Raw genomic sequence first — 26777 nt, 5'->3', positions numbered from 1 at the left:
AGGTTAAAATGCTTTTTACATGTAATTCTAAAAGATAAAATATTAAAACTTTTTAAAAGAAATATTATCCTTATATAAGTTGCTTTATTTTCACCTCTTTCCTTTTTTTTCAGAATAAACAGCTTGATTAAATAAGTTACTTTGGAGTTTCTGTAATTAAACACAGTATTTACTTATCTTTATCTTTTCATATAAATTGGTGATGACTTCTTCCATTGCTTGAAATAGTCAGGACCAGGATTCATTTAAAGATAAGGCTTCACACATACAAACACACACACACACACACACACACACACACACACCTGAAATAACTTCCATATCAATAATTTTTTTTGGTAATCCTATTCAGTACCCATCATATTCATTAGCTTTCAGTTGTCTTCTTGATGAAGTTATTCATGCTATAAATACAAAAGACTGCTAAGTAGGACATAATAACTTGACCTCTTTCATTTCTTGATTATAAGTACAAAATTTGCATTACATTATTCAACAGTAACCCCTACAGCACCTTAATATTTAAGTAATACAGTGGCAAGATAAATGTTTACTTTGTTTGAAAGATTCTATCAAGCACATCATAGCATTGCTAACCTTTTTCATTTTCAGGAGCAAATATTAACCTATAAGCTGTAATTACATTCATGAGAGTCTGTTTTCTTTTTTTTATTATAATAACTTTATTGACAGAATCCATGCCAGGGTAATTTTTTACAACATTATCCCTTGCACTCACTTCTGTTCTGATTTTTCCCCTCCCTCCCTCCATCCCCTCCCCTAGATGGCAAGAAGTCCTATATATGTTAAATATGTCACAGTATTTCCTAGATACAATATATGTGTGCAGAACCGAACAGTTCTCTTGTTGCACAGGGAGAATTGGATTTAGAAGGTAGAAATAACCCAGGAAGGAAAACAAAAATGCAAACAGTTTACATTCATTTCCCAGTGTTCTTTCTTTGGGTATAGCTGCTTCTGTCCATCATTGATCAATTGAAACTGAGTTAGATCTCTTTGTCAAAGAAATCCACTTCCATCAGAATACATCTTCATACAATATTGTTGTTGAAGTATATAATGATCTCCTGGTTCTGCCCATTTCACTCAGCATCAGTTCATGTAAGTCTCTCCAAGCCTCTCTGTACTCATTTTGCTGGTCATTTCTTACAGAACAATAATATTCCATAATATTCATATACAACAATTTACCCAACCATTCTCCAATTGATGGGCATCGATTCATTTTCCAGTTTGTAGCCAATACAACCAGGGCTGCCACAAACATTTTGGCATATACAGGTCCCTTTCCCTTCTTTAGTATCTCTTTGGGGTATAACCCCAGTAGTAGCACTGCTGGGTCAAAGGGTATGCACAGTTTGATCACTTTTTGGGCATAATTCCAGATTGCTCTCCAGAATGGCTGGATTCATTCACAACTCCACCAACAATGGATCAGTGACGCAGTTTTCCCGCATCCCCTCCAATATTCAACATTATTTTTTCCTGTCATCTTAGCCAATCTGACAAGTGTGTAGTGCTATCTCAGAGTTGTCTTAATTTGCATTTCTCTGATCAATAGTGATTTGGAACACTCTTTCATATGAGTGGTAATAGTTTCAATTTCATCATCTGAAAATTGTCTGTTCATATCCTTTGACCATTTATCAATTGGAGAATGGCTTGATTTCTTATAAATTAGAGTCAATGCTATATATTTTGGAAACGAGGCCTTTATCAGAACCTTTAATTGTGAAGATGTTTTCCCAATTTATTGCTTCCCTTCTAATCTTGTTTGCATTAGTTTTATTTGTACAAAGGCTTTTTAATTTGATATAATCAAAATTTTCTATTTTGTGATCAGTAATGGTCTCTAGTTCATCTTTGGTCACAAATTTCTTCCTCCTCCATAAGTCTGAGAGAAAAACTATCCTGTGTTCCTCTAATTTATTTATAATCTCGTTCTTTATGGCTAAATCTTAGACCCATTTTGATCTTCTCTTGGTATACGGTATTTAAGTGTGGGTCCATTACTAATTTCTGCCATATTAATTTCTAGTGATCCCAGCAGTTTTTGTCAAATAATGAATTCTTATCCCAAAAGTTAGGATCTTTGGGTTTGTCAAAAACTAAATTGTTATAGTTGACTATTCTGTCTTGTGAACCTAACCTGTTCCACTGATCAACTAATATATTTCTTAGCCAAACCAAATGGTTTTGTGACTATGTTTATAATATAGTTTTAGATCGAAGAGCTAGGCCACCCATTTGATTTTTTTCATTAATTCCCTTGAGATTCTGACCTTTATTATTCCATAAATTTTTTTTCTTTTTCTAGATCTTAAAAATTTTCTTGGAAGTCTGATTGGATACCAAATAAATAGATTGTTTAGGGAGTATTGTAATTTTATTATATTAGCCTGGCCTATCCAAGGATTAATATTTTTCTAATTTTATTTAAATCTGACTTTTATTTGTATGGAAAGTTTTTTGTAATTTTCCCTATATAATTCCTGACTTTCCTTTTGGTGGGAGAGATTCCAAATATTTTATGCTATCGACAATTATTTTGAATGGAATTTCTTTATCTCTTGGTTGGATTTGTTGGTGATATATAAAAAATGCAGGTTTTATGGGGATTTATTTTGTATCCGCAACTTTGCTAAAGTTATGAATTATTTCTAAAGCTTTTTAGAAATCTTTGTTTTTTAGGTATCCATCATAGAGGATGGTATCTTCAAAGAGGATAGTTTGGTTTCCCATTGCCTACTCTAATTCCTTTTAATCTTTTCTTGACTCTTTTGCCAAGGCAATTTCTAATAAAAATTAATAATAATGGTGAAGGGCAACATTACTTCACTCCAGATCTTACTAAAGGTTCCAGTTTTTCCCATTGCATAGATGCATATTGACGGTTTTAAATATATGCTCCTGACTATTTTAAGGAAGTCCATTTATTCCTATACTCTCAAGTGTTTTTATTAGGAATGGATGTTGGATTTTATCAAATGCTTTTTCTGCATCTATTGAGATTATCATATGGTTTTTGTTAGTTTGGTTATAGATGTAGTCGTTTATGCTGATAGTTTTCCTAATATTAAACCAACCCTACATTCCTGGTATAAATCCTATTTAGTCATAGTGTATTATCCTGGGGATGATTTTCTGTAATCTTTTTGCTAATATTTTATTTAATATTTTAGCATCAATATTCATTAGGGAGAAATTTTATAATTTTTCTTTCTCTTTCAGCCTACCTGTTTAGGTATCAACCATGTTGTGTCGTAAAAGGAGTTTGGTAGGACCTTCAATCCCCTCTTTTCAAATAGTTTATATAAATTGAGTTAATTGTTCAAATGTTTTAGAATTCAATGTAACCATTTGGTCTTGGGGATTTTTTCAAGGAGTTGGTTAATAGCTTGTTCTATTTCTTTTTCTAAGATGGATTTTTTATATTTACTTCTTCCTCGTTAATCTGGGTGTTTATATTTTAAGGTATTCTTCCATTTATTTGTTGGAATTTATTGGCATAAAAGTTGGGCAAAGTGATCCTAATTATTTCCCCTTTTCTTCATTAGTAGCGAGTTCTCCCTTTTATTTTAAGACTAACAATTTGATTTTCTTTTTTCCTTTTTTAAATCAGATTTACTAATTTGTCTATTTTGTTTTTTTTCATAGAACCAACTCTTAGTTTTATTAATTAATTCATTTTTTTTTTTTTTTATTGATTCCTCCTTTTTTTTTAGAATTTCGTTTAGTGTTTTGATGGGTTTTTAATTTGTTCCTTTTCTAGCATTTTTAGTTGCAAGCAATTATTGACCTTCTCTTTCTATTTTATGCAAGTAGGCCCTAAGATAGGAAATTTCCTTATTGTTTCTACATCCCCACATTTTGGTATGATGTCTCATTATTGTCATTTTCTTGGGAGACACTATGTCTATGATTTGTTGTTTCCCCCAATCATTCTTTTAGTATGAGATTATTTAGTTTCCAATTATTTTTGGTCTACTTTCCTGGCTTTTTGTTGAGTGTAATTTTATTGTATTGGTTAAAAGGATGCATTTACTATTTCGCCTTTTACTGCATTTGAGTTTGAGGTTTTATGTCCAATATATGGTCTATTTTTGTATAGGTTCCATGAACTGTGAAAAGAAAGTGTACCTTTTCTATCTCCATTTCGTTTTCTCCAGAAATATATATATATATATATATAATTAAATATTATAATAATTCTTTCTAGTATTTTATTTACCTCTTTAATCTTTCTTATTTATTTTTGGGTTTGATTTATCTAATTTGAGAGTGAAGGTTAGATCTCCCACTGTTATAGTTTTGTTGTCCATTTCCTCTTTTGCAGCTCTTTTAATTTCTCTTTTAAGAATTTAGATGCAACACCAATTTTGGTGCATAATGTTTAATATTCATATTTTCATTATCTATTTACCTTTAGAAGATATAGTTTTTTCCCATTTCTTTTTAATTTGACAATTTTGCTTTGCTTGATTGATCAGGATGGGGACCCCCCTTTTTACTTCACCCAACATAGTAGATTTTGGCCCCAACCTTTACCTTTACTCTGCATGGGCTCCCTGCTTCCAGGGTGTTTCCTGTAAACAACATTTGGGATTCTGGCTTTTAATCCATTCTGCTAACCGCTTCCTCTTTATGGGGAATTTACCCGTTCCATTTATTTAAAATTACCAATTCTGTATTTTGCCATCTTGTTAACCCCTGTTTATGCCTTTCTCCTTTCTTTTTCCCCTACCCCCTTCCATTAAACTTTGGGCACCACTTGCTTCTCACAACCTCCCTTTGTATCCCTCCTGACTTAGAGTTCCTCTTCCTTCTTCTTTTCCTCACAGCTTCCATTCCCTCCCCTTTTCTTCCCTTTTCACCTTTTCCCCTTCTCCCAAAGGGGAGAAGTTTCACCATAAATAGAATATTCTAAAATTTTTTCTCTTAAATTTTATTCAAAGAAACCACTATATTCTTCATCCCTCCATTCTTTCTCCTCAGAATAAAGGCCTTTCCCCTTCATGAGGTTGACCCCACTTTATTTTTTAAATGTCCTTTTCCACCCTAGTTTCTGAAAAGTTATACATGCCCTTTTATACATCTTTTATAGCAGAAATAGTTCCCAGATTTCTTTTTCCTTTTTAGGTTTCTTGAGTTCTTGTATTTGTAGATCAAACTTTTGTTAAATTCGATTTTTTCATCAGAAATTAGAAATTACTTTTTTGTTGAATGTCCATCTTTTTCCCCTGGAAAGATGCTATTCGGCTGTTTTTTGGTTTATTTTTGGTTGATACCAAGTTCCTTAGCCTTCGAATATCATATTCCAGGCCCTTTCGATCTTTTAATGTGGATGCTGCTAGATCCTGGGAATATTATTTGGCCCTTCATATTTGGTTTTTCAGCCGCTTGCAGTATTTTTCCTTGTCGAGGGTTCTTTTGGCCACCATATTTTGGTGTTTTGATTTTAGGCTCCCTTTTAGGAGGTATTTAGAATTTTTCAATGTCTATTTTACCCCTCTGTTTTATGACTTTTGGCGTTTTCTTTGATAATTTCCTGAAAATATGTCCACTTTCTTTCATTATATTTTTCAGTCCAAAATTTCAAGTTCTCCTGGATCTATTTTCCATTTTTTTTCCCAAGATGGTATTTCAATTTTTTCCATTGTTTATTTTTTTTTTTTTGGTTTTGTTTGACTGATTTTGTTGTCTCCTTTTGAGTCATTCAACCATTTGTTTGATTCTGATTTTCAATGAAATATTTTCTTCACCCACTTTTTTATATTTTTTCTAATTGTCCAATTATTGTTTCTGTTCTATAATTTTTTTTTGCATTTCACCAACTTTATTTTAGAGAGCTATTTTCTTTTTTTCCAGTTCATAACCTATTTTTTCAAGGATTTGATTTCTTTATCCATTTTTTTAAAATGAGTGGGATGACTTTGACCTCTTGTCCCCTTCCCCTCCTTTTCTTTTTTACCTCTTTGGAGAGCCTTTTTAATTTCTTCTATGAGATTTATCTGTGCTGAGGAACAGAGGATCTCCTCTTTTGGGGATTCACCTGGAGATAGTCTATTTTTTAGTTCCTGGGTTTAATCTGCTGTCTCCATAAAGCTGTCAATGGTTAAGGTCTTTTAATTTTTGCCTTTTGCAAAACAATCAAAGACAAACTAGCAAAGAAAAAAAGAAAAAAAAACAAAATGGAATCTGCTTTTTTGGGGGGGAGGAGCTGGATGGTGTTATGGAGTTTCCTCTACAGACTGTGAGGGCAGCAGTGAGACACTAGCAGGGCTGTGTTCCTGAGGAGTGCTGAGACACTGGGGGGGAGAGGTGGCCAGGTCTCAGAGAGACTCCAGCTGTTTGGGGTTGTATTCTTCACCCCCAGTGTTTTTAGCTTCTCTGCTAGGCTACTGACTTGCTGCCAGGGCAAAGTATCCAATCCTGTAGCAAAGCTCTCCCTGCAGAGACGGCTGAGATCACACCCCACCTTCCTCCGGTCTGCTAGGCTGTGAGCTGCCTTCTGTGCTCTCACTGCTGCCTGCCCTCAGCCTGCTCCTGATCTAAAACCGCCCCCGCCCTCAAGCAAAAACAGACCTTTCCTGGCGAATTTCATGGATGTCTTCTCTTGGTAATTATTTGTGGGCTTTTTTTTCAATCAAGCATTAATTCAGGGGCTTTTCATGAAATGAGTTCTGAGAGAAAACGTGGAGCTTACACAACTGTGTGCCTCCTTTCTGCCATCTTGGCTGGAAGTCCCATGAGAGTCTATTTTCAACACATATCATGAGTATTTAAAGTGAAATGCCAAAATTCTTCATGTTCCCTCTTCACTTGGGGTATCAGATAAAAACAGCTTCACCAGAATCTTTTATTTATCTCTCCCCGAGGAAACAGCAAAGCCATCTTACCATTTATCTATAGCTTCTTTGTATTTCAGTTTTATTCATTGCAAGAACTTCAAGTTAAATGTGGTTCATCTTATTTACTGACAATTGCAGAGATATAGTAAATTAAAAGTACGAAACTACTAAAATAGTTAGTAGATGGTCTAGTAATAATGTATTTTTAGCACCCTCTACTACATTCTTTCTCAGTGCTTAATGGCATAGCCTAAGGAATCAAAATCAGTCTTTTTTTACATGATTATGCTTTGCTAGATACCAATCCAAAGTAAAATAGCTTTTGCCCTCCAGAAACTTATATTCTTTCAGAGTTGGTTACATATACAAATATAGGTTTATAATTATATAAATATGGCGACAGAAGTACTAATATCTGGGGGAACTAGGAATGGCTTTATGAAGAATAAGAAATAGCTTTATGTAAATGTTCTTAATATGGAGTCCATGAACGTATTTTTTAATATTTTGATAACTATACTTTAATATAATTGGTTTCCTTTTTAATGTTATGTATTTTTATGCACTTAAAAACATTATCCTGGGAAGAAATCCAGGATAATCAAGTAGCCCAAGGCACACAGAAAGAATCCCTGTGTTGTCAATACAGATCATTGTGTTGAAGTAAAGTAATGCTTCCAAAGATTACAGGTGAATAGGGAGTTCATTTCAGGTATGAGAGGCAAACAATACAAAGACAAAGATAGGAAAGAGATACAAGATGTAAGGAACAATGAGATAATTAAAGGCCTTAAGCACCAAACAAAGTTTGTATTTAATTTTAAAGGCACTAGAGATATAATTCAAGGCCTCTCTATATTGATACAATCCGCCAAAGTGTGTCTTAAAGTCAAGTCAATGAGCATTTATTAAGTGCCTGCTACAGCAGGAAAGGCAGTAAAGTGGCAGAGAGAATAGAGGACCACACTCTATTGGAGTCAGGAATTCTGAGTATAAATTCAGCCTCAGATATGTAATAGCTTGGTGACTTTGGAAAAGTCACTTAACTCTTATTTGCCTTAATTCAGTGGGAAAGGAAATGGCAAGCTTTAGTATCTTTGCCAATAAAGGTTACAAAGAGTCAGAAATGCCTGAAACAACTAAATAAAACAAATATGTGCTAAGAACTATACCAGGACCTAAAATCACTTTCCAACCATGCTGAGATATTACAGTAGGAATTTTGTAAAGGGTCATGTGATTTGGCTTTTGAAAAAAACTGTCTGCCCAATTTAATATTCTTTGAACATTTCTCCCTTTTTACTCAATCCCTCACTTAATTTTAAATATACTAAGGGAAAAAAAACTTGATTTAGCAATAAGATATGGCTTGTTTGATAGTCTATCATTTTAAATGCTTTTAAACATACATGGTCATTGAAATAATCTAACACAAAATAAAATGCTTATTTTTCTACAGTGAGCTTCCCAGGAATCAAAACCTACACTGATCCAGATACATATGAAGACCCATCGCTAGCTGTGCTTGAATTTGCAAAGGAAATAAATCCTTCAAGAATTCGCATTGAAAGAGTTATTGGGGCAGGTAAAATTTGTTTACATTTTCATAAATAACTTTATGCTAAAAAATCTCAGTATATGTTACATTACTAAATATTACCAAAAGAAACTAAAATTTTGGGACATCCTGAATTATCTTATAAACTATTATATTTTAAATTATATTTGTATTGGTCATTTGTTATTGCTATAATATATTCTAAATGGTAGCTTTTAAGTAACTGAAACAAAAACCGAATGGATTGTAACAGATCAACATATTAATACCTGATTAATGAAAAATAATAAACAAAAAATCTTGCATTTATCCAGGATCTATGCAACTATAAGGCATTTTAATGGATCTTCTTTTATTATGGACTCTGTATTCTTTTACTAAAGAGAAATATTATAAATAAGGAAACTTATTTCTGGGATATTAAAGCAACATCAAGAGATTATGATATGGTCAATGTGTACCAATTCAATCCAAGGTTATTTTTATCTCTATAAACATACTATATATTTCTACTCAATATATTTTCTATATCTATAAATCTGTAAAATGATGAGAAATACTTAAAATGCTGACTTTGGGTTGTTAATCAATGAAGAAAGGTTGAATTTTATTCATGATAGTCTGTATTAATTGTATTTTAGTTTCATTCCAATTATTTTTAAATTGATCATACATGATACCAAGCATTTTTTAAAATAAAATCCTCAAATAGCCAAAATACTCCATTTTCTAATTGTTCTACATGCATATGACTTCCCTATGACCATCATAAAACTCTCCTAATTTGGGAGTCATATAAATCAACAGAATCTAATTCTCTAGTAGTTTTTACTGAATTTTGCTCATCATGCCAGAGGGAAAAAAATAGGAAGAAACTATTTCATTGTATCCTTGTCAATCCAAGAAAGTACATAATTCCACAAATTATTACCTCAGCAAAACCAGGAAGTAGATAAAGTTGTGTCCATTGAGAGAGGTGATAAATGGTTTCCATTATACATTCCTAATGTTGTATTCTTCTCTGGCCCTTTGGAAGGAGTTCATAGCAATTCATAGCAGTTCATAGCAATGTCATTTACATAATATATTAAGAGTTTACAATCCCATGATGTAAGTGAGGAAAGTACCTTCCAGGTATGTGAGGTGTTAAGAAAAGCCCCATTGTTCATGATCTAGGCATAAAGAATGAGATTATAAATAAATTCGAAGAACATAGGATAGACCTGTGGAGGAGGAAGGAATTTGTGAGCAAAGACAAACTAGAGAACATTATTGATCACAAAATACAAAATTTTGATTATATTAAGTTAAAAAGTTTTTGTAAAAACAAAAGTAATGCAGACAAAATTAGAAGGGAAGCAATAAACTGGGAAAACATTTTTACAGTGAAAGGTTCTTATAAAAGCCTCATTTCCTAAATATATAGAGAATTGGCTCTAATTTATAAGAAATCAAGCCATTCTCCAATTGATAAATGGTCAAATGATATGAACAATTTTCAGATGAAATTGAAACTATTTCTAGTCATAGATGCTCCAAATCATTATTGATCAGAGAAATACATTCATGAGAATACATCAGAGAAATACAAATTAAGAAAACTCTGAGATACCACTACACACCTGTCAGATTGGCTAAGATGACAGGAAAAGATAATGATGAATGTTGGAGGGGATGCGGGAAAACTGGGACAGTGATACATTGTTGGTGGAATTGTGAATGAATTCAACCATTCTGGAGAGCAATTTGGAACTATGCTCAAAAAGTTATGAAACTGTGCATACCCTTTAGTTCAGCAGTTACTACTGGGCTTGTATCCCAAAAAGAACTTAAAGAAAGGAAAGGGACCAAATGAAAATGTTTGTGGCAGTCCTTTTTGTAATGGCTAGAACTTGGAAACTGAATGGATGCCCATAAATTGGAGAATGGCTGAATAAATTGTGGTATATGAATGTTATGGAATATTATTGTTATGTAAGAAATGACCAGCAGGATGATTTCAGAGAGTCCTGGAGAGACTTACATGAACTGATGCTAAGTAAAATGAGCAGAACCAGGAGATTATTATACATTTCAACAACCATACTATATGATGATCAATTCTGATGGACAAAGCTCTCTTCAATAATGATATGATTCAAATCAGTTCCAATTGTTCAGTAATGAAGAGAACCAACTACACCCAGCAAAAGAACTATGGGAAATGAGTGTGGATCACAATATAACATTTCCATTCTTCCTGTTATTGTCTGCTTGTATTTTTGTTTTCCTTCTCAGTTTATTTTTACCTTCCTTCTAAATCCAATTTTTCTTGTGCAACAAGATAACTGTATAAATATGTATACATGTATTGTATTTAATATAAACTTTAACATATTTAACATATATTGGACTACCTGCCATCTAGGGGAGGGGGTGAAATTTGAACAGGTTTTGCAAGGGTCAGTGTTCAAAAATTACCCATGCATATGTTTTTTAAATAAAAAGCTATAATAATAAATTTTAAAAATAAAACATCTATTAAACTCATTCTACCCTGGTCTTGAACCCTAAAGATTTAATTAGGCTGCATAGTATTATTAATTTTTAGCCCATGAGTAAATAGTCTTTATTTTTAAAGAGGATTGGCTAACTATTGTTAGGAAGAATAATAGATAGATGGATAGACAAATAGACAGATAGACATGTATTTATATATTTATATAGGATAATAGGATAATGAAACTAAAGAAAATTAATTTTTCAGGGAACAGATAATAGTCTAGTCTATTCAGAATAGATCATTTGAAACTTTGAAAAATCCTAGAATTCTGATCAATGAAATGACCCATCATAACTCCACATAACCCATGTATGATTTTGTTTTAGTTAACTATACATATCACTTCCTATAATTTTATTTTATGGTCAAAATTGTTAGGTTGCATAGTAGAGCATCAGGACAAAAGAAAAAGAGAGAAAATGACTTAATGAACTACTAAAACATACACAGAAGAAAGGGATCAGGCAAATAGGACATTGTCGCTATTATTACATGAAACTTAGCATATACTTTTTAAAATACGGAATTTTTACCATATTCTTTTCTATTCTTTTCATAAGAAAATGTTCATGTTTGTTAATATTTCTTAAGTTCATGACAAAAAAAGAAAGAAAAAAGCATATGCATTTCCCCCACCTCCAAAAAAGAAGAAAACCCAAGGTATTTTTAAGTCTATCCTATAAGCAATAGCTATCATGTGCTGGCTTTTATGCACAGGAGTAACAAGCGAGAAGGATTACTTTGGTAACTGTGTATTAGAAAAGGGATAAGTTGAACAAAATAAGACTAGTTAGTATGACTATCTATAAGATAAGAAATATACTATGAATACAACAGCCAGTTACTTGGCCCAATGTTCCTATCATAAAAACTCTTATTATTTTGATCCAAGCTAAGCCCGGGGTCATCATTTTAATTGTCTTTGACTGAGAAATGGGAAGAACACAATCAGAGCTTACAGAACAATTTTCACTACAGGAACTGAACCTAAAAAAGTCAGGGTGTTGTTTTGTTGCTAGAAAAAAAAAAGATAAGAGAATCAACCAAAAGCCTCATACATTTTTGGAGTCAGAGGCTTCTTTCAGGCAAAATCTCTGTAGTGAGATATTCAATAATTTCCCCCTCTCTCTTTTCCATGCTATTCTGAACTAATCAAGAAAGTCTTTCAATTTGTTGATGATCCACCATTCTAGTTAAAAATAACTGACTTAAAGCTTGCTGGTGATGCAATGATAAAGGATAGAATAAAAATAAATATACTTAGATTTGGATTTTTTTTCCTCTGCCTTTGTGGGGAAAGAGTAAAGGGAAGTATGAAGATAGCGTATAAGAGATGTCTAGATGATGAATGTGGGTCTGGACAAAGATAAATTTGGAGAAAATTACATAATATATTTGCAATGTCTATAACCAAACTTAAAACGAATTCAAGCTTTGTAATAAAAGGCTAACCTTATACTCTGATAAGGACTAATCATATGTCAGTGAACAGGGTCCTAAAATCCACTTATTTCTTCTCTCCTGAAATTTGTGCTGTTTGTTCTTTATAAGTTTCCTGGAAGACACTAAAAATAGATATTACAATGTTATGTAACAGTAGCTTATCTTCATTTATCAATATAAAGCTGAAATTTTCATAAAATGCACATTTTCATTTAAATGAAGTAAGGAGCTGTGCCACTTAGGGGACTATCAAAAAACATCTGTCTCTTGACTTTTTAACACCTAAAAATGATAAACTATTTTGCAGTAGAGAAATTATCAGGCAAACAGTCAAGTCAAATTAGGATAGAATCATTGTTTTCCAATTATCTTGGGGGAGTATGAGAAAGTTAGTGGCTTGATTTTGCAAATTCTCTATTAAGAACGAAAAAATGTAAATTTTCTTTTTTAAAAAAATGTGAATTGTTGTCAAGCAGAGAGAAAAAAATTCAGATACAACTACCAGAAGCAGGGATATAATGATACTTTCATTATTAAATAGTATATTTCTGTACATGGATAATTTCTGCTAGGAAATGACTCATAGTTTGGAAGGTATTCTAAGCATGCAGTGCCCACTTTTGCTATCAGATATTTATATAAGATGATTATTTGTACTTTGGAATGTATCAACAATTCAGTTTGGCCAAAGATTTTTAGATTATAGAAACTTATGTCTAGAAGTAACTCAGAAGTAAGATTCCTCTCTACCAAATCTCTAGCAAATGTCAATCCAGTGGTTTAAAGACCAACAATGAAAAAGAATTCCCTTCTTCCTGAAGTGTCTCCATCTACTTGGTAATAATCCTAAGTCTAGTTAGGCAGTTACTTCCTTAACATCAAGCTTAAATTTGTCTATTCTCACCTTCTGCTCATAGCTCCTAATTCTATTCTCAAGAACAAATATAAATCTAATCTTTTTTAATATGAAAGGTGCAGAAGACTTCAGCAAAATAAACTTCCTTTCTCTAACACTCTCAATTTTGTAATTACGGGCAAATGACAATCTCTCTAGATTTCTTTCCTCAGTCATATCTACCAAAAATGAGAGAGGCACACAGTGTCTCAGAGGAACTCGAATTACTTACTCCTTCCTGCTCTGTAACCATATAGACAGTAATGTACTTGGTTCATTACAAATATAACTTGTCTTCTCAATGGTGAAAGTAGGCTCCGCAGTTCTCATATTCATTGGTTTATCACTTCTTTGTACACTATGGCTGCCTTCAGAGACAACTCTATTGTTAGTTTGAAGCTAGAGTTTCCTTCAAAAGGAGGAGAGTATTTTTTTAAAGCTAACAGTATACAAATATGAATCACATATGTAAAAGATCTGGGACATGACATTTCATAGAGTGAAAACCTAGTAGAGCTGCTGATGGAAAATGGAGAATTACTTTCAAACTTCTGGCACACTGCCACACCTACATCCCCAACCAGGACCATAAAGGAAGGCTTTAAGAGGAGTTTATTGTTTTACCCTCTAGCAAAGAAGGTTATTCAATATCAAAAATGAATTAATCTACTTGTTGATGAGATTTTAGGTGATCATATTATCCTGGAGGAGTCATGATGTTCCATAAAGGAATAACCAAGAAAAACTGCTGATACAAAATAGAGAGAAATATTAACTTTTTTCACCATAAAAATATGTTTATAAAGGTCATTCAGACATCATCTTCACTTTAGCAGTCTTGAATCTATATTGTGATAAAGTACAAGATAGCATTTTTTAAGAGATTCTTTTGGAAAACAATTTAATGTCTTCTAGCCCATAGGATATTTCTTTTATCTCACCTGTCCCTTTGAACTGTCTTCAAAGGAAATAATTCAGTTCAATTCAATATCTATCTATTAAGCATTGTGCTAGGTACTAGAGTTATAAATATCTTGCCCTTCATACATTACTTATTCATTTTCAGAAAATCTTCTATAATCTTCTCTAAGTAGTTTATTTTGTCCAAGGTAGGTAATAATATTATGTTATCATTTTTGCCCACTTATTGTTATGGTCCTAATGTGATTGTAGTACCAAATGATTTGATCTAGGAAAGCAATTCCTGGTCACCAAATGATGAGATTGATGAAATTACCAAATGTTGGAGTTTGTCATGTAAAGAATTCATTCACAATGGCCATTCTCTCTGACAAAGGGTAGGTTTATTTAGATGAGGTTACAAACAAAATGAAGAGATATAATAGACACGAGGAATGGTAAATATGAAATAGAGTTGGGAGAGCATACAGTTAGCAAGGAAATGGGGTTTTAACAATAGAAAAGACAAGTTGCCTATCGGAACCAGAAGAAAGGAAACACCCTCATGATGTTGGAGCATACCTTTTTTAGCAGACTAAATCCAGAGAAGAGTTTAGGATCCAAAAAGAATAAGTTGGAATGAGATAATTGAGGCTAGTTCCAATGATCTTGTGATGAAGAGAGCCATCTGCACCCAGAGAGAAGACTATGGGAACTGAGTGGGGATCACAACATAAGATTTTCACTTTTTTGTTGTTTGGTTACATTTTGTTTTCTTTCTCATTTTTTTTTCCTTTTTGATCTAATTTTTCTTGTACAGCAAGATAATTTATAAATATGTATACATATATTGGACTTAACATATTTTAACATGTTTAACACATATTGGATTGTTATCTAAGGGATGGGATGAGGGGAAAGAGGGAGAAATTTGGAACATAAGGTTTTGCAGGGATCAATGTTGAAAAATCATCTATACATATATTTTGAAAATAAAAGGCTTTAATAAAAAAGTGTAAGTTGGCTACAAGGAGAAAGATACCATGAGGCATAGTGGTGGATAAAGGGAGAGATACCACATGGCATGGGGGAGGGATGAAGAGAAAGTCACCACAAGGAAGAGTGCCATGGTGGGCTATAACCCCAAGAGGGATTCAGCAAAGATAGTATGATTCATGAATAAATTTATAGGGGAAGTTTAAGCTGAGGGGTTTTACATAACTTGGATTTCTTTTCTGGACACAGCAAAGTGGGGGCACCCACAAGACTGGGGGGAGCACCTCTACAGAAGGTGAGACCATGAGACTAAACCAATTCCTATCAGAGCTCTTCCTTTCATTAATATTTCATTCTTTTTCTGCCAACCACACCCTGGACCTCATCAATCTGACAAGTTCAGCCTTTAATTTTAGCCATTACTTGTGAGAAAAATTTTGTAAGTGTGTATTAAGATAAAAAACGAGTGACATCTACAAAGACATGATGAGAGGGTTAATGCTGCTCTTCATCACACTGATTAAAATAAAAAAATTGGCATATATGTCTTTCTGGTTAGAGCCTTTATTATAAGGCTTTTAAAAAATAATGAATACCTCCATCAGGATTATCACATTAGTTGTCCTTTTCTGAATATTTTCTAACTTTGCTAATTAAGGGATACCAATAACATGCAAGTCATACCAGAATTCACAGGTCATTTCTTATAAACCTGAAAAGCTCTAACCAAGTCCTTTACATGTTTATGGCTAATTTATCTTGAAAATATTTGATAAGATTATCTAGTCTGAGAGAGATTTTATTTATATCATTTAACTTGAGAATGAAATAAAATCCATTTCTCTTCATTTCTCTTTTTTTGGAGAATTTTCATCAATTCCATATTAAAAAACTAGGACTATTCAGACTGAATATGAACTTCAACAATCTGTCAAGACTTTTGTCCTTATTACTTAGGAATCTCATAATTGACTATATAATAGAAGACTAGAATTATGCCATTCTTTTTTGAGGAAACAAAGGATATCAGGGCTTATGATCATTTCTAGAATAAATAACAAGTTTAAAGAGGACAGAGGGCATGTCATAGTCATTGCAGAATGATGGAGTGTCTGAATTCAAAGCCTGCCTCTGACACTTACTGGCTATATGACTATGGGCAAGTCATTTAACCATAAAGACCCTGAGACAACTAACTCTCTAAAATCATAGGATTATAGAGCTATAACTGGAAGGGACATCAAAAGACATCTAATCCTTTTTGTTTGTTTGGTTGGTTTTGTTTTACATATATAAAACCCCTCATTTTACAGATTAAAAAAAAAAAAACAAACCTTAGGGGAGGGTAAAGTGCCTTACCTGATCACACAAATAAGTATTCAAGATAGAATTTGAATAGAAGGAACCTCATTTCAGAGTTAGTATATGTGCTTTAACTAAACTTCTAAGATTTATGGACTAAGTTATAAATAAGTTGTGAACTGTTTTAGTAACATTCCCACATTTATGAATACTTATTGACCTTAACTGGAGCAGATATCATTATTATGGTTTTGTTTTGTTTTTTACCAGACTTATGATTTCACTGGTATAGAGAATTCTGGTTAGGAAGTGCCTTCTTCCAATAGGTTCTCTGAATTTTTTGATCTTAGAGTAATGGGTCATTTAGGAGTTATATGACTTGCACAGGACACACATACAATGTATGTCAGAAATAGGACTTATGCTCATGACTTTCTGACTACAAACATGGATTTCTATCTGCTAAGACCCCTCTATTATTAGAATTTAAGGTGGAGCGAAGATGGTGGAGAAGGCATATGTAACTTTCTAAGCTCCTCTCATACCCTCATTACCAATTTTTAAAATCAGCCTCAAAAATAGCTCTTGACTGGTAAAATTCATGAAGATTGGAAGTACAACAACTCACCAGCCAAAGATAATCTGAAAGATTAAGGTTTGTCCTGAGCGGCAGGAACAGACTAGTATAGGCAGGGATAGAATGAGAGGCTAAAATTTGGAACAAACCAGGAGCTGGGGTGACCTCCATGGTTGGAAGGTTTACAGAGAGCTTTCTGCCATAGCATGACTGCTTTGCTTTAGTTGCTGAGTAGTAGACCAGCAGAGAAATTAGAGCCTAGGATAGAGGGTACTCTGAAGGATGCCAGAGCCTAACAGGATCTGGCTGTGCCCACCCAGGACCACAAGTGACTCAGTAAAGACCATAACACAGTTCTGCAGTGGCATTCTACAGCAGGGACTTTCAAATCCGCACATCACGGGCACAGCCCAGGACAGCTTCTAATCTTCATAGTGGGGAGGGTGGCCTGGGGCAGTGAAATTTCCTTAGCTCGACTATACTCCCCAGGCAGAGACACTTCTGGTACCCTGAGGGGTAGGGAAACTGCTAATACTCAAAGTGGGCTTTTGCAGGGGGACAGTGATACTTTTGCTGCTCAGCTTCTGGCTCCAAAGCAGTTGCTAATCCTCACAGCAGGGCTCCCCACACTTCCACAGCTCAGTGTGATACCCAGGCTAATCACTTCTGGGTGGAGCTTTTCCCAGAGCACTCTCGCAGCTCAGCGCTCTTTGCAGTCTGGCCGCCCATTGCAGCTACTGTCCATATACCTATCTCTGCTCTGCAGATGATGCTGGTAAGTTCCTTGCCCTAAAGGCTGACTCTAAAGGCTTAAAAAAATGAGTAAAAAAACCAAAAGGAAGATAGATAGCTTCTATACAGAAAGAGAGCAGGTTTTCAATCCCAAAGAGACTAAAAGCAGACAGTCTCCAAACAATACCCCAAAGGGGGATATAATCTAGTCCCCAACACAAAAGGCCCTCCTAGAAGAAAGTATAAAAAATCTTGAAAGACAACTAGAAGAAAAATGGGGAATGGAAAGAGAAGTTATGCAAGAGAGCAACAACTTCCTGAAATGTGAATTCGAAAAGGTAAAGAACTCCCAGGAAGTGCAGGAAAACAGAATTTGTGAATTGGAAGAGGTAAAGAACTTCCAGGAAAACAGGATTTGTGAACTGGAAAAGATAAAGAACTCCCAAGAAAGTAGGATTTGTGAATTGGAAAAAGAAAATAACTCAGTAAAAAAAAAAAAAATTAGTGAAATTGAAAAAAATTCCATACAGCAAAACAACTCATTTAAAATCTCATTTGGACATATACAAAAAGATGTAAAAAAGCTAATAAAGAAAATATCTTGTTAAAAATCAGAACTGAACAAATAGAAATGAATGATTCACTGAGGCATCATGAATCAGATAGCCAAACCAAAAAAAAAAAAAAAAAAAAAAAAAAAAAAAAAAAAAAAAAAAAAAAAAAGAAAAGAAAAGAAAAAAAAAGATGAAAAACTAGAAAAAATGTTAAATATGTACTTGGAAAAACAACAAACCTAGAAAATAGATCTAGGAGAGATAATCTGAGGATCATTGGACTTCCCAAAAATTATGGTGAGAAAAAGAGCCTAGATACTATTTTACAGGAAATCATCAAAGAGAACTGCCCAGATGTAATAGAATCACAAGGTTAAATAGACATTGAAAGAATTCATCGAACACCTTCTGAAAAAGATCCTAAAATAAAAACTCCAAGGAATATTGTGGCAAAATTACAGGACTGTTAAAATAAGGAAAAAAATATTACAAGGGAGCCAGAAAAAAAAAGTTCAAATACTGAGGTGCCACAATAAGGATCACTCACGACCTGGCTACTGCCACATTAAAGGATCAGAGGGCCTGGAATTTGATATTCCAAAAGGCAAAAGAATTTGGAATGCAGCCAAGAATAAACTACCCAGCTAAGCTGAGCATTTTCTTCCAGGGAAGAAGATGGATATTTAATGAAACAGATGAATTCCATTTATTTTTAAGGAAAAAAACAGATCTAAACAAAAAATTTGATCTCCATCCATAGGACTCAAGAAAAGCAGTAAAAGGTAAAAAGAACTCTTCAGAACTGTATTTCTGTTGTGGATATACATGAAGAGTACATGTATAATTTGATTTTGCTGATATAGCATAAAAAGGGAAGTAGAAATGGAAAGGGGATATAGCAGAAAAAGGGAAAAGGGGAGATAAAAAGAGGGAAACTACATCCCATGATGAGGCAAAGGACACTGAGCATATTTAAGGGAATTTAGAGAGGGAGAGGAACATTGTGTGAATCTTATTCTCATCAGAGTTGGCTGAAAGAGAAAATACAGAGAAACTTCTCTCACCCCATTAAAAAGTGGGAGAGGAAAAGGGAAAAGGAAACAAGTAATGAGGTTAGGGTACAAGAAAGGGGAAGGGATTCAAAGAGGGGAGGGAGGGATGCTAAAGAGGGAGAGCTGCATGATGCAAGTGGTGCCCGTAAGTTTAATACTGGGGGCAAGAAAAAGAAAAGCATAATCTGGGGATAATAAGATGGCAGGAAATACAGAATTAGTAATTTTAACCGTAAGTGTGAATGGCATGAACTCTCCCATAAAGCAGAGGTGGATAGCAGACTGGATCAAAAGTCAGAACCCTATAATATATTGTTTATAAGAAACACATTTAAAGCAGGGAGATACATACAGAGTAAAGGCAAAAGGCTGGAGCAGAATCTGGTATGCTTCAGATGAAGTCAAAAAAGCAAGGATAGCTATCCTTATCTCAGATAAAGCAAAAGCAAAATTGATCTAATTAAAAGAGATAAAGAAGGGAACTATATTTTGCTAAAGGATACTATAGATAATGAAGCAATATCAATACCAAACATATATGCACCAAGTGGTATAGCATTGAACTTCCTAAAGAAGTTAAGAGAGTTGCAAGAAGAAATAGACAGCAAAACTATAATAATGGAAGATCTTAACCTTGCACTCTCAGAATTAGATAAATCAAACCACAAAACAAATGAGAAAGAAATCAAGGAGGTAAATAGAATATTAGAAAATTTAGGTATGATAGATCTTTGGAGAAAATTGAATGGTGACAGAAAAGAGTATACTTTCTTTTCAGTAGTTCATGAAACCTATACAAAAATTGAACATGTATTAGGACATAAAGACCTCAAAATTAAATGCAGGAAGGCAGAAATAGTAAATGCTTTCTTTTCAGATCACGATGCAATAAATACTACATTCAACAAAAAGTTAGGGGACCAAAAAATAATTGGAAATTAAATAATCTCATCTTAAAGAATGATTGGATGAAACAGCTAATTATAGACACAATTAATAATTTCACTCAAGATAATGACAACGATGAGACAACATACCAAAATTTGTGAGATGCAGCCACAGTAGCAATAAGGGGAAACTTTTTATCTTTAGAGGCTTACTTGAATAAAATAAATAGAAGATCAATGAATTGGGCTTGCAACTTAAAAAGAAAAAGACCAAATTAAAAACCCCCAATCAAATACTAAACTTGAAATTCTAAAATTAAAAGGAGAAATTAATAATATTGAAAGTAAAAAAACTATTGAATTAATAAATATAACTAAGGGTTGGTTTTATGAAAAAAACAATAAAACAGATAAACCTTTGGTAAATCTAATTAGAAAAAGGAAAGAGGAAAATCAAATTGTTAGTCTTAAAAATGAAAAGGGAGAACTTTTCATCAATGAAGCAGAAACAATAATGAGTTACTTTGCCCAACTTTATGCCAATAAATTTGAAAACTTAAGTGAAATGGATAACTACCTCCCAAAATATAGGCTTCCCAGGTTAACAGAGGAGGAAGTAAGTTGCTTAAATAGTCCCATTTCAGAAAAAGGAATAGAACAAGCTATTAATCAACTCCCTAAGAAAAAATCCCCAGGACCAGATGGATTTACATGTGAATTCTACCAGACATCTAAAGAACAATTAACCCCAATGCTATATAAACTATTTGAAAAAATAGGGAATGAAGGAGTCCTACCAAACTCCTTTTATGACACAGACATGGTATTGATACCTAAAGCAGGTAGGTTGAAAACAGAGAAAGAAAGTATATAGACTATATATAACTATATATAGTTATGTATATAAATATACATAAATATTTATAATTACATTAATATGTATGTAAAACTTTATATACATATTTTATGTAAAATGTAATTATAATGAAAACATTTTGCAAAAAATTTAATACTGAGATAGTATATAAATTGAAGTTTGTGATTAAAAAGAAATAAAATTTTTGATGCAGGAAGTAGTTTAAATAGAATATTGGCTTTGGGGGTTGATGGTGGGGCATAATGTCTTCTTCCTGATGGGTCCTAGGAAGGGGTTTTATGTTCATAGCTGACTTACAAATCTCCCTAATGAATATTGATGCTAAAATCTTAAATCTTAGTAATAAAACTACAGAAAATCATCCCCAGGATAATATTTCATGGTCAACTGGGATTTATATCAGGAATGAAGGGCTGGTTCAATATTAGGAAAACTATTAGTATAACTGACCATATTAATAACCAAATTAACAAAAACCATATGATCATCTCAATAGATGCAGAAAAAGCATTTGATAAAATTCAACATCTATTCCTATTATAAACATTTGCGAATATAGGAATAAGTGGACTTTTCCTTAAAATAATCAGTAGCATCTATTTAAAATCATCAGTAAGCATCATATGTAATGGACATATATACATATATTGTACTTAACTTTAATATATTTAACATGTATTGGTCAACCTGCCATCTGGGGGAAGGGGTTGGGGAAAGGAGGGGAAAAGTTGGAACAAAAGATTTTGCAATTGTCAATGCTGAAACATTACCCATGCATGTATCTTTTAAATAAAAAGCTATACTAAAATAAATAAATAATTTTTAAAAAAGAAAAGAAAAGAAAGCACAGTTTCTATTTTGGGGAAAAACCAAAATACTGTATTTTCAAAACAGATGTCCGCATCTCTTTTCACTTATATTTCACAGGGAGAGTGAAAACCAGAAAAAAATGATGCATATATTGTTATTTTACCTAGACAATTTAATAAAAAAAATAAATTATTGCTGATCACATTAATGCAAACAAAAATGTGTTTTTTCCTAGCATACAATAAATTCAACATCTGTATAACATCTGTCCATATACTTTGACAGTATCTATGTATATAACATAAGGTTCTTTGTTGAGAAAGTAAAGCTAGCATTTTAAAAAGAAAAAAGATCATATTCATCAAAACATCAAAATTTTAATGATTACTAACTTATATTATCCTATAAAAAGCACTTAGTTTCAGCATATATTTACTAAAGTGTGTTTGAATAGTATTCTGAAAATAGAAAATGCCGTATTAAATACTAAACAAAATCAATTATTTTATCTTGCAACAGCAAAGTTCTTACATGTTTTAAATAAAGATTGGTCAAGTTTAGGGCAAATTTCTATACCTTGCCATATGTTACTCTTTGAATCTGTTTTAATTAAATAATCTATTAATATTTTGTCCATTTTGGCTAATATTTGAGTTGCTTACAATGAGATATTATATACTCAGTTATTACTGTCTTTCTCTGATATATTTTTAAAATTAAAATATTTTAATAAGCATTTTTAAAGTAAAAAAAAAAGAACTTCAGCAAAGCATATTTTCATTTAGTAGTCATCAACCAGTTCAATCAGGTTAACCCAAACATCAAGCTACCTTCATTTGGACACATAATTTAATTGATTTTACTCAAGGTATGTTTTTTCTATTGTTTTATCTTCTCACTTTAACATGTAAACATATTGGAATCATTCTTTTATAAGATAAATCCTATTCATTCCCTGATATGTAAAAATAGCACCAAATTTAGAACTTAAGTAGAAAAAAATATTCAAACTAAAGAACAACCTGTAATAGTAGCAGATTGACATAAAGTAGATTCATTACTTGGAAATAAGAATATATTTGATTGGCTAGGCTAAATATAATGAAATTTCTATTGTATAGCATTGTAATCACTAAAATAATTCCAACATATCAATTACTGTGAAAATGTTGTATAGAGTTGCTATTTTCCACTCTTGTTTTCTATGGGGGTTTATCCTCAGCAAAGTAAGAAAATGTAACTTTTTTATGTGTCACCATGTTTATATAGTGAATAGAATTACTTCTAAGGGAAAATTTACCTTTTGAACTGTGAAAATGACTTTTATACACATTCACGTGGGTCTTTTTCAAAGTGAAAAGTCTCTAAAATTTTATCCTCACTAGAATCTGTCTTACCCCATGTATGCTTCATTCTGGTTACGCCATATATTTGGGGTCACTTTTTGGGTCTACATTCTTTAGGAAAGATAGTCTGGTCCAGAAGAGTAGAACTAAGATAGTACATGAACTCAAAACTGTATTAGTGTATATATAAAGAATATCAGGGTGTTTAATATGAAAAAGAAAAGACCTAAGCTATCTTTAAATATTAAAGGGGTAATAATGTGGCAGAATGATTGAATTGTTTTCCTTGGAATAGATTAGAACAGAACATAATGGAAGGTAAATGGAATAGTATGAAACAGAATGAATTAAAATAAAATAGAATGAAGTAGAATATAACTGAAAGGTATAACATTTACATAGTGCTTACTATATGTCAAGAATTATGCTTGGATCCAATGTGTGGTATTAAGAGCAATTGTTTTTGTTACTGCTCAGTAATTTCAGTTGTGCCTGACTCTTTGTGAACCCATTTTGGATTTTCTTAGCAAAGAAACTGGAATGGTTTTCCATTTCCTTCTCTCCAATTTGTGACAACCGAGCTAGCACCCAGAACACTCCAGAATCAGCCGGAGTCAGGATAAGCAAAAGTCCTTAGTCTTTATTCTTGGTCTTTAGATGCAGGATTGAACAGAATAGAAGCAGAATCTCCATGACCACCTTCTTCCTCATCTACTGTCAAGAGTGACTCTGGCCAGTCTTACTCCACCCCCTAGTGCCTCTGTATACACTAATCATTGAGCCAGCACAGGATAGTGGGAAGGACCATTTTCCAAGCATATGCCCATAGAGTATTGTCCAATCAGTAGTTAGCCTCAAGTGCTCGGCAGTCCTGACCTCAGTGCATTGACTCAATAGTTTCAGCCCTCTAATCTCCCACTTTCTTTTGTTTTAGAACATAGGTGATCACACCATCCCTGACTTCTCAGTATGGTGAGACCCCCCAAAAGGAGGTGATCATGTTATCCCTGACTTCTCAGGAAAGGAGGTGAAAACATTAAAAAGGAGGTGATCATGCTCCCCCGACTTCTCAGGAAGGGAGGTGAAAGCACTAAAAAGGAGATGATCACACCCTCCCCGACATCTCAGGAAGGGAGATGAAAAGCACCAAAGAGAAGTGGGGATTGCTAGCAGGTTTCTGAGCTGAAGGCTCTTATTAGAAACAGGTATGCACAAACCCATTAGCATGGAAGGTATTACACAAGCACATAGCAATAATGCACAAGCTATTATTGTTGCATTATTATTGTGACTCTCCCCACAAGCAGTGCAGGCTCAGTGTGGTGCAACAAACATGAATTATATAAGGAAGTAGTGATATAACAAACAATATAAATTAATATGGTATTATAAGAGATTGCCAGAAGTCCTAGAAGGAGGGTATGTAAACAACAGTCACACATACGCCTTCTTCAGCAGCCAAGAAATAGTCCAAAACCAATCTATTGTCCATTGCTTCATGTGTCAGGGAATCCAATGATCCCCACAAGTTTTTGAAGTCCTACAACAATGTTATCATGTCTCAGAGAATCCAGTGATTCTTGGGGGTTTTGAAGTCCAACAATTTTCCATGTCCATGAGTCAAAGGCCATAATTGCCATGTTCATTTAGTGGTGGGCACAGTAAGCAGTGGAACCATCTGATGTTTCTTGGGTCTTCTTTGTTTCAAAGGTCTGCTCTGTCTCTCTCCAATGGAAAAGGCAAATACAGCTCATTGGCACCCATCTGATTCCTTCTCCACCTGTGGAGATACAAGCAAACTCTTTCCCCCAAGCAGTTATCCTATCTGGTCACTTCCATTCACCACTTTCTGGGTCTCTACACATTACCTGGTGGTTATCTAAAGATAGTGGAGCTGCTTACACTGGATACTGCCCATCTGGCGAGTTATAAAACCTGTCTGCCTGAGCCAGTGCATCTTGGTAAAAAATCAAGAAATTAATAGTATAAAGGGCTAGATTTAGAAGTTCTCTAGGGTTACCTGTGGCTCCCCCTTTCTTTTGTTTTTGGAGAAGTGTCTTAATGTCTCTGTTTCTCCTCTCTACTACTGCCTGTCCTTGAGGATTAAAGTCAGTGGTGTGTAAAATCTTATACTGTGCACAACAGTGTGCAAAATGTTTAGAAGTATATGCAGGTCCATCGTCTGTTTTTATGACTTGTGGCACACCCATAATTGCAAATGCTTGTATAAGGAATTCAGTGACAAACTCGGGCTGTCTCTTTTGCTGCTGGTATTGGAAAAGTGAATCCTGAAAAAGTGTCTACCACAACATGGATAAAAGACGACCAAAAGACTTATAATGGGTCACATCCATTTGCCACATTTCATTGGGTCTCAAACTACAAGGGTTTTTCCCTGGAGGCAGTGTAGGAGCATGGAAAGGAAGGCAAGCTGTACAGGCTTTTACTATGCTCCTTGTTTCCTCTCTTGTTATTGTAAATTGGAAACGTAAAGCTCAAGCAGCCTGATGATATATAAAATGAGATTCTTGGCCTTGTTGAAATAAAGGAGTATTGACCAGCATAGTTAGAAGGCTACCTGCCTTTGAATTACCATCGAAAATAGGACCTGGAAGTCCACTATGAGAGTGGATATGCAAAATATAAATCTTAGCTGGATACTTTCTCACTTGCTCTTAAAGTTCCTTCAAGAGCTGATATATTTTAGAGGCTACAAATTTTATTTGGGCTATGGTAATTCTTTGTACCATACCTACTGAATAGGCCAAATCAGATATTATATTTATATCTTCTGGATAATAAGTAAGAGCTAGAATGATTGTATACAATTCATTCTTCTGAGTGGACTGAAAAGGAGTTCTGACTACCCTCTTTATAGTTAAGTCACGAGAGTATACAGTGCAAATATTATGTTTGGATGCATGTGTAAAGATAATTGGTCCTTTAAGAGGAACTTTAAAAACCTTCTCTTCAAGAATCCATCGCCAATTATGTAATAGTCTGGTTATCTTTAATGGATACCAATGTGTAAAATTTGGAGCTATGGCTAATAAAATTTGCCACTTTGGGATGGTTCCACAGCATACATTAATTTATGCATTAGTATAATACAGGGGTCCTCAAACTTTTTAAATAGGGGGCCAGTTCACTGTCCCTCAGACTTTTGGAGGGCCAGACTATTGTAAAAAAAAAATAAATAAAAAACTCTGTTTTGTGGACCTTTAAATAAAGAAACTTCATAGCCCTGGGTGAGGGGGATAAATGTCCTCAGCTGCGGCATCTGGCCCGCAGGCCATTGTTTGACGACCCCTGGATAAAAGGTGTATATCTTGTCAGGTCTTATCCCAGATAATTGTACTGATCACTTAATGGCCTTTAATAAAATTCTAGCCACAAGCACTGAGTAAGGAGTAAGGCTTTGTTCTGGTTGTGCT

The 26777-nt window shown here is 33.7% G+C and overlaps 1 protein-coding gene across 4 annotated transcripts in view; it reads left to right on the top strand.

Annotated features, from left to right (window-relative positions):
- EPHA6 (EPH receptor A6) overlaps nt 1–26777 on the top strand; it is a 745715-nt gene that overhangs the window by 412495 nt on the left and 306443 nt on the right. For all 4 annotated transcript variants that reach the window (XM_031958889.1, XM_031958890.1, XM_031958891.1 and 1 more), the window contains exon 11: nt 8332–8457. In XM_031958889.1, the coding sequence (XP_031814749.1) occupies nt 8332–8457 (126 nt within the window). The remainder of the gene's footprint in view (nt 1–8331; nt 8458–26777) is intronic.

Source organism: Sarcophilus harrisii, chromosome 3 (assembly GCF_902635505.1).
Source record: "Sarcophilus harrisii chromosome 3, mSarHar1.11, whole genome shotgun sequence".
NCBI classification, from domain to species: domain Eukaryota; kingdom Metazoa; phylum Chordata; class Mammalia; order Dasyuromorphia; family Dasyuridae; genus Sarcophilus; species Sarcophilus harrisii.
Note: the sequence above shows the minus strand (reverse complement) of the source record. Positions and strands in the feature narration are given on the sequence as shown.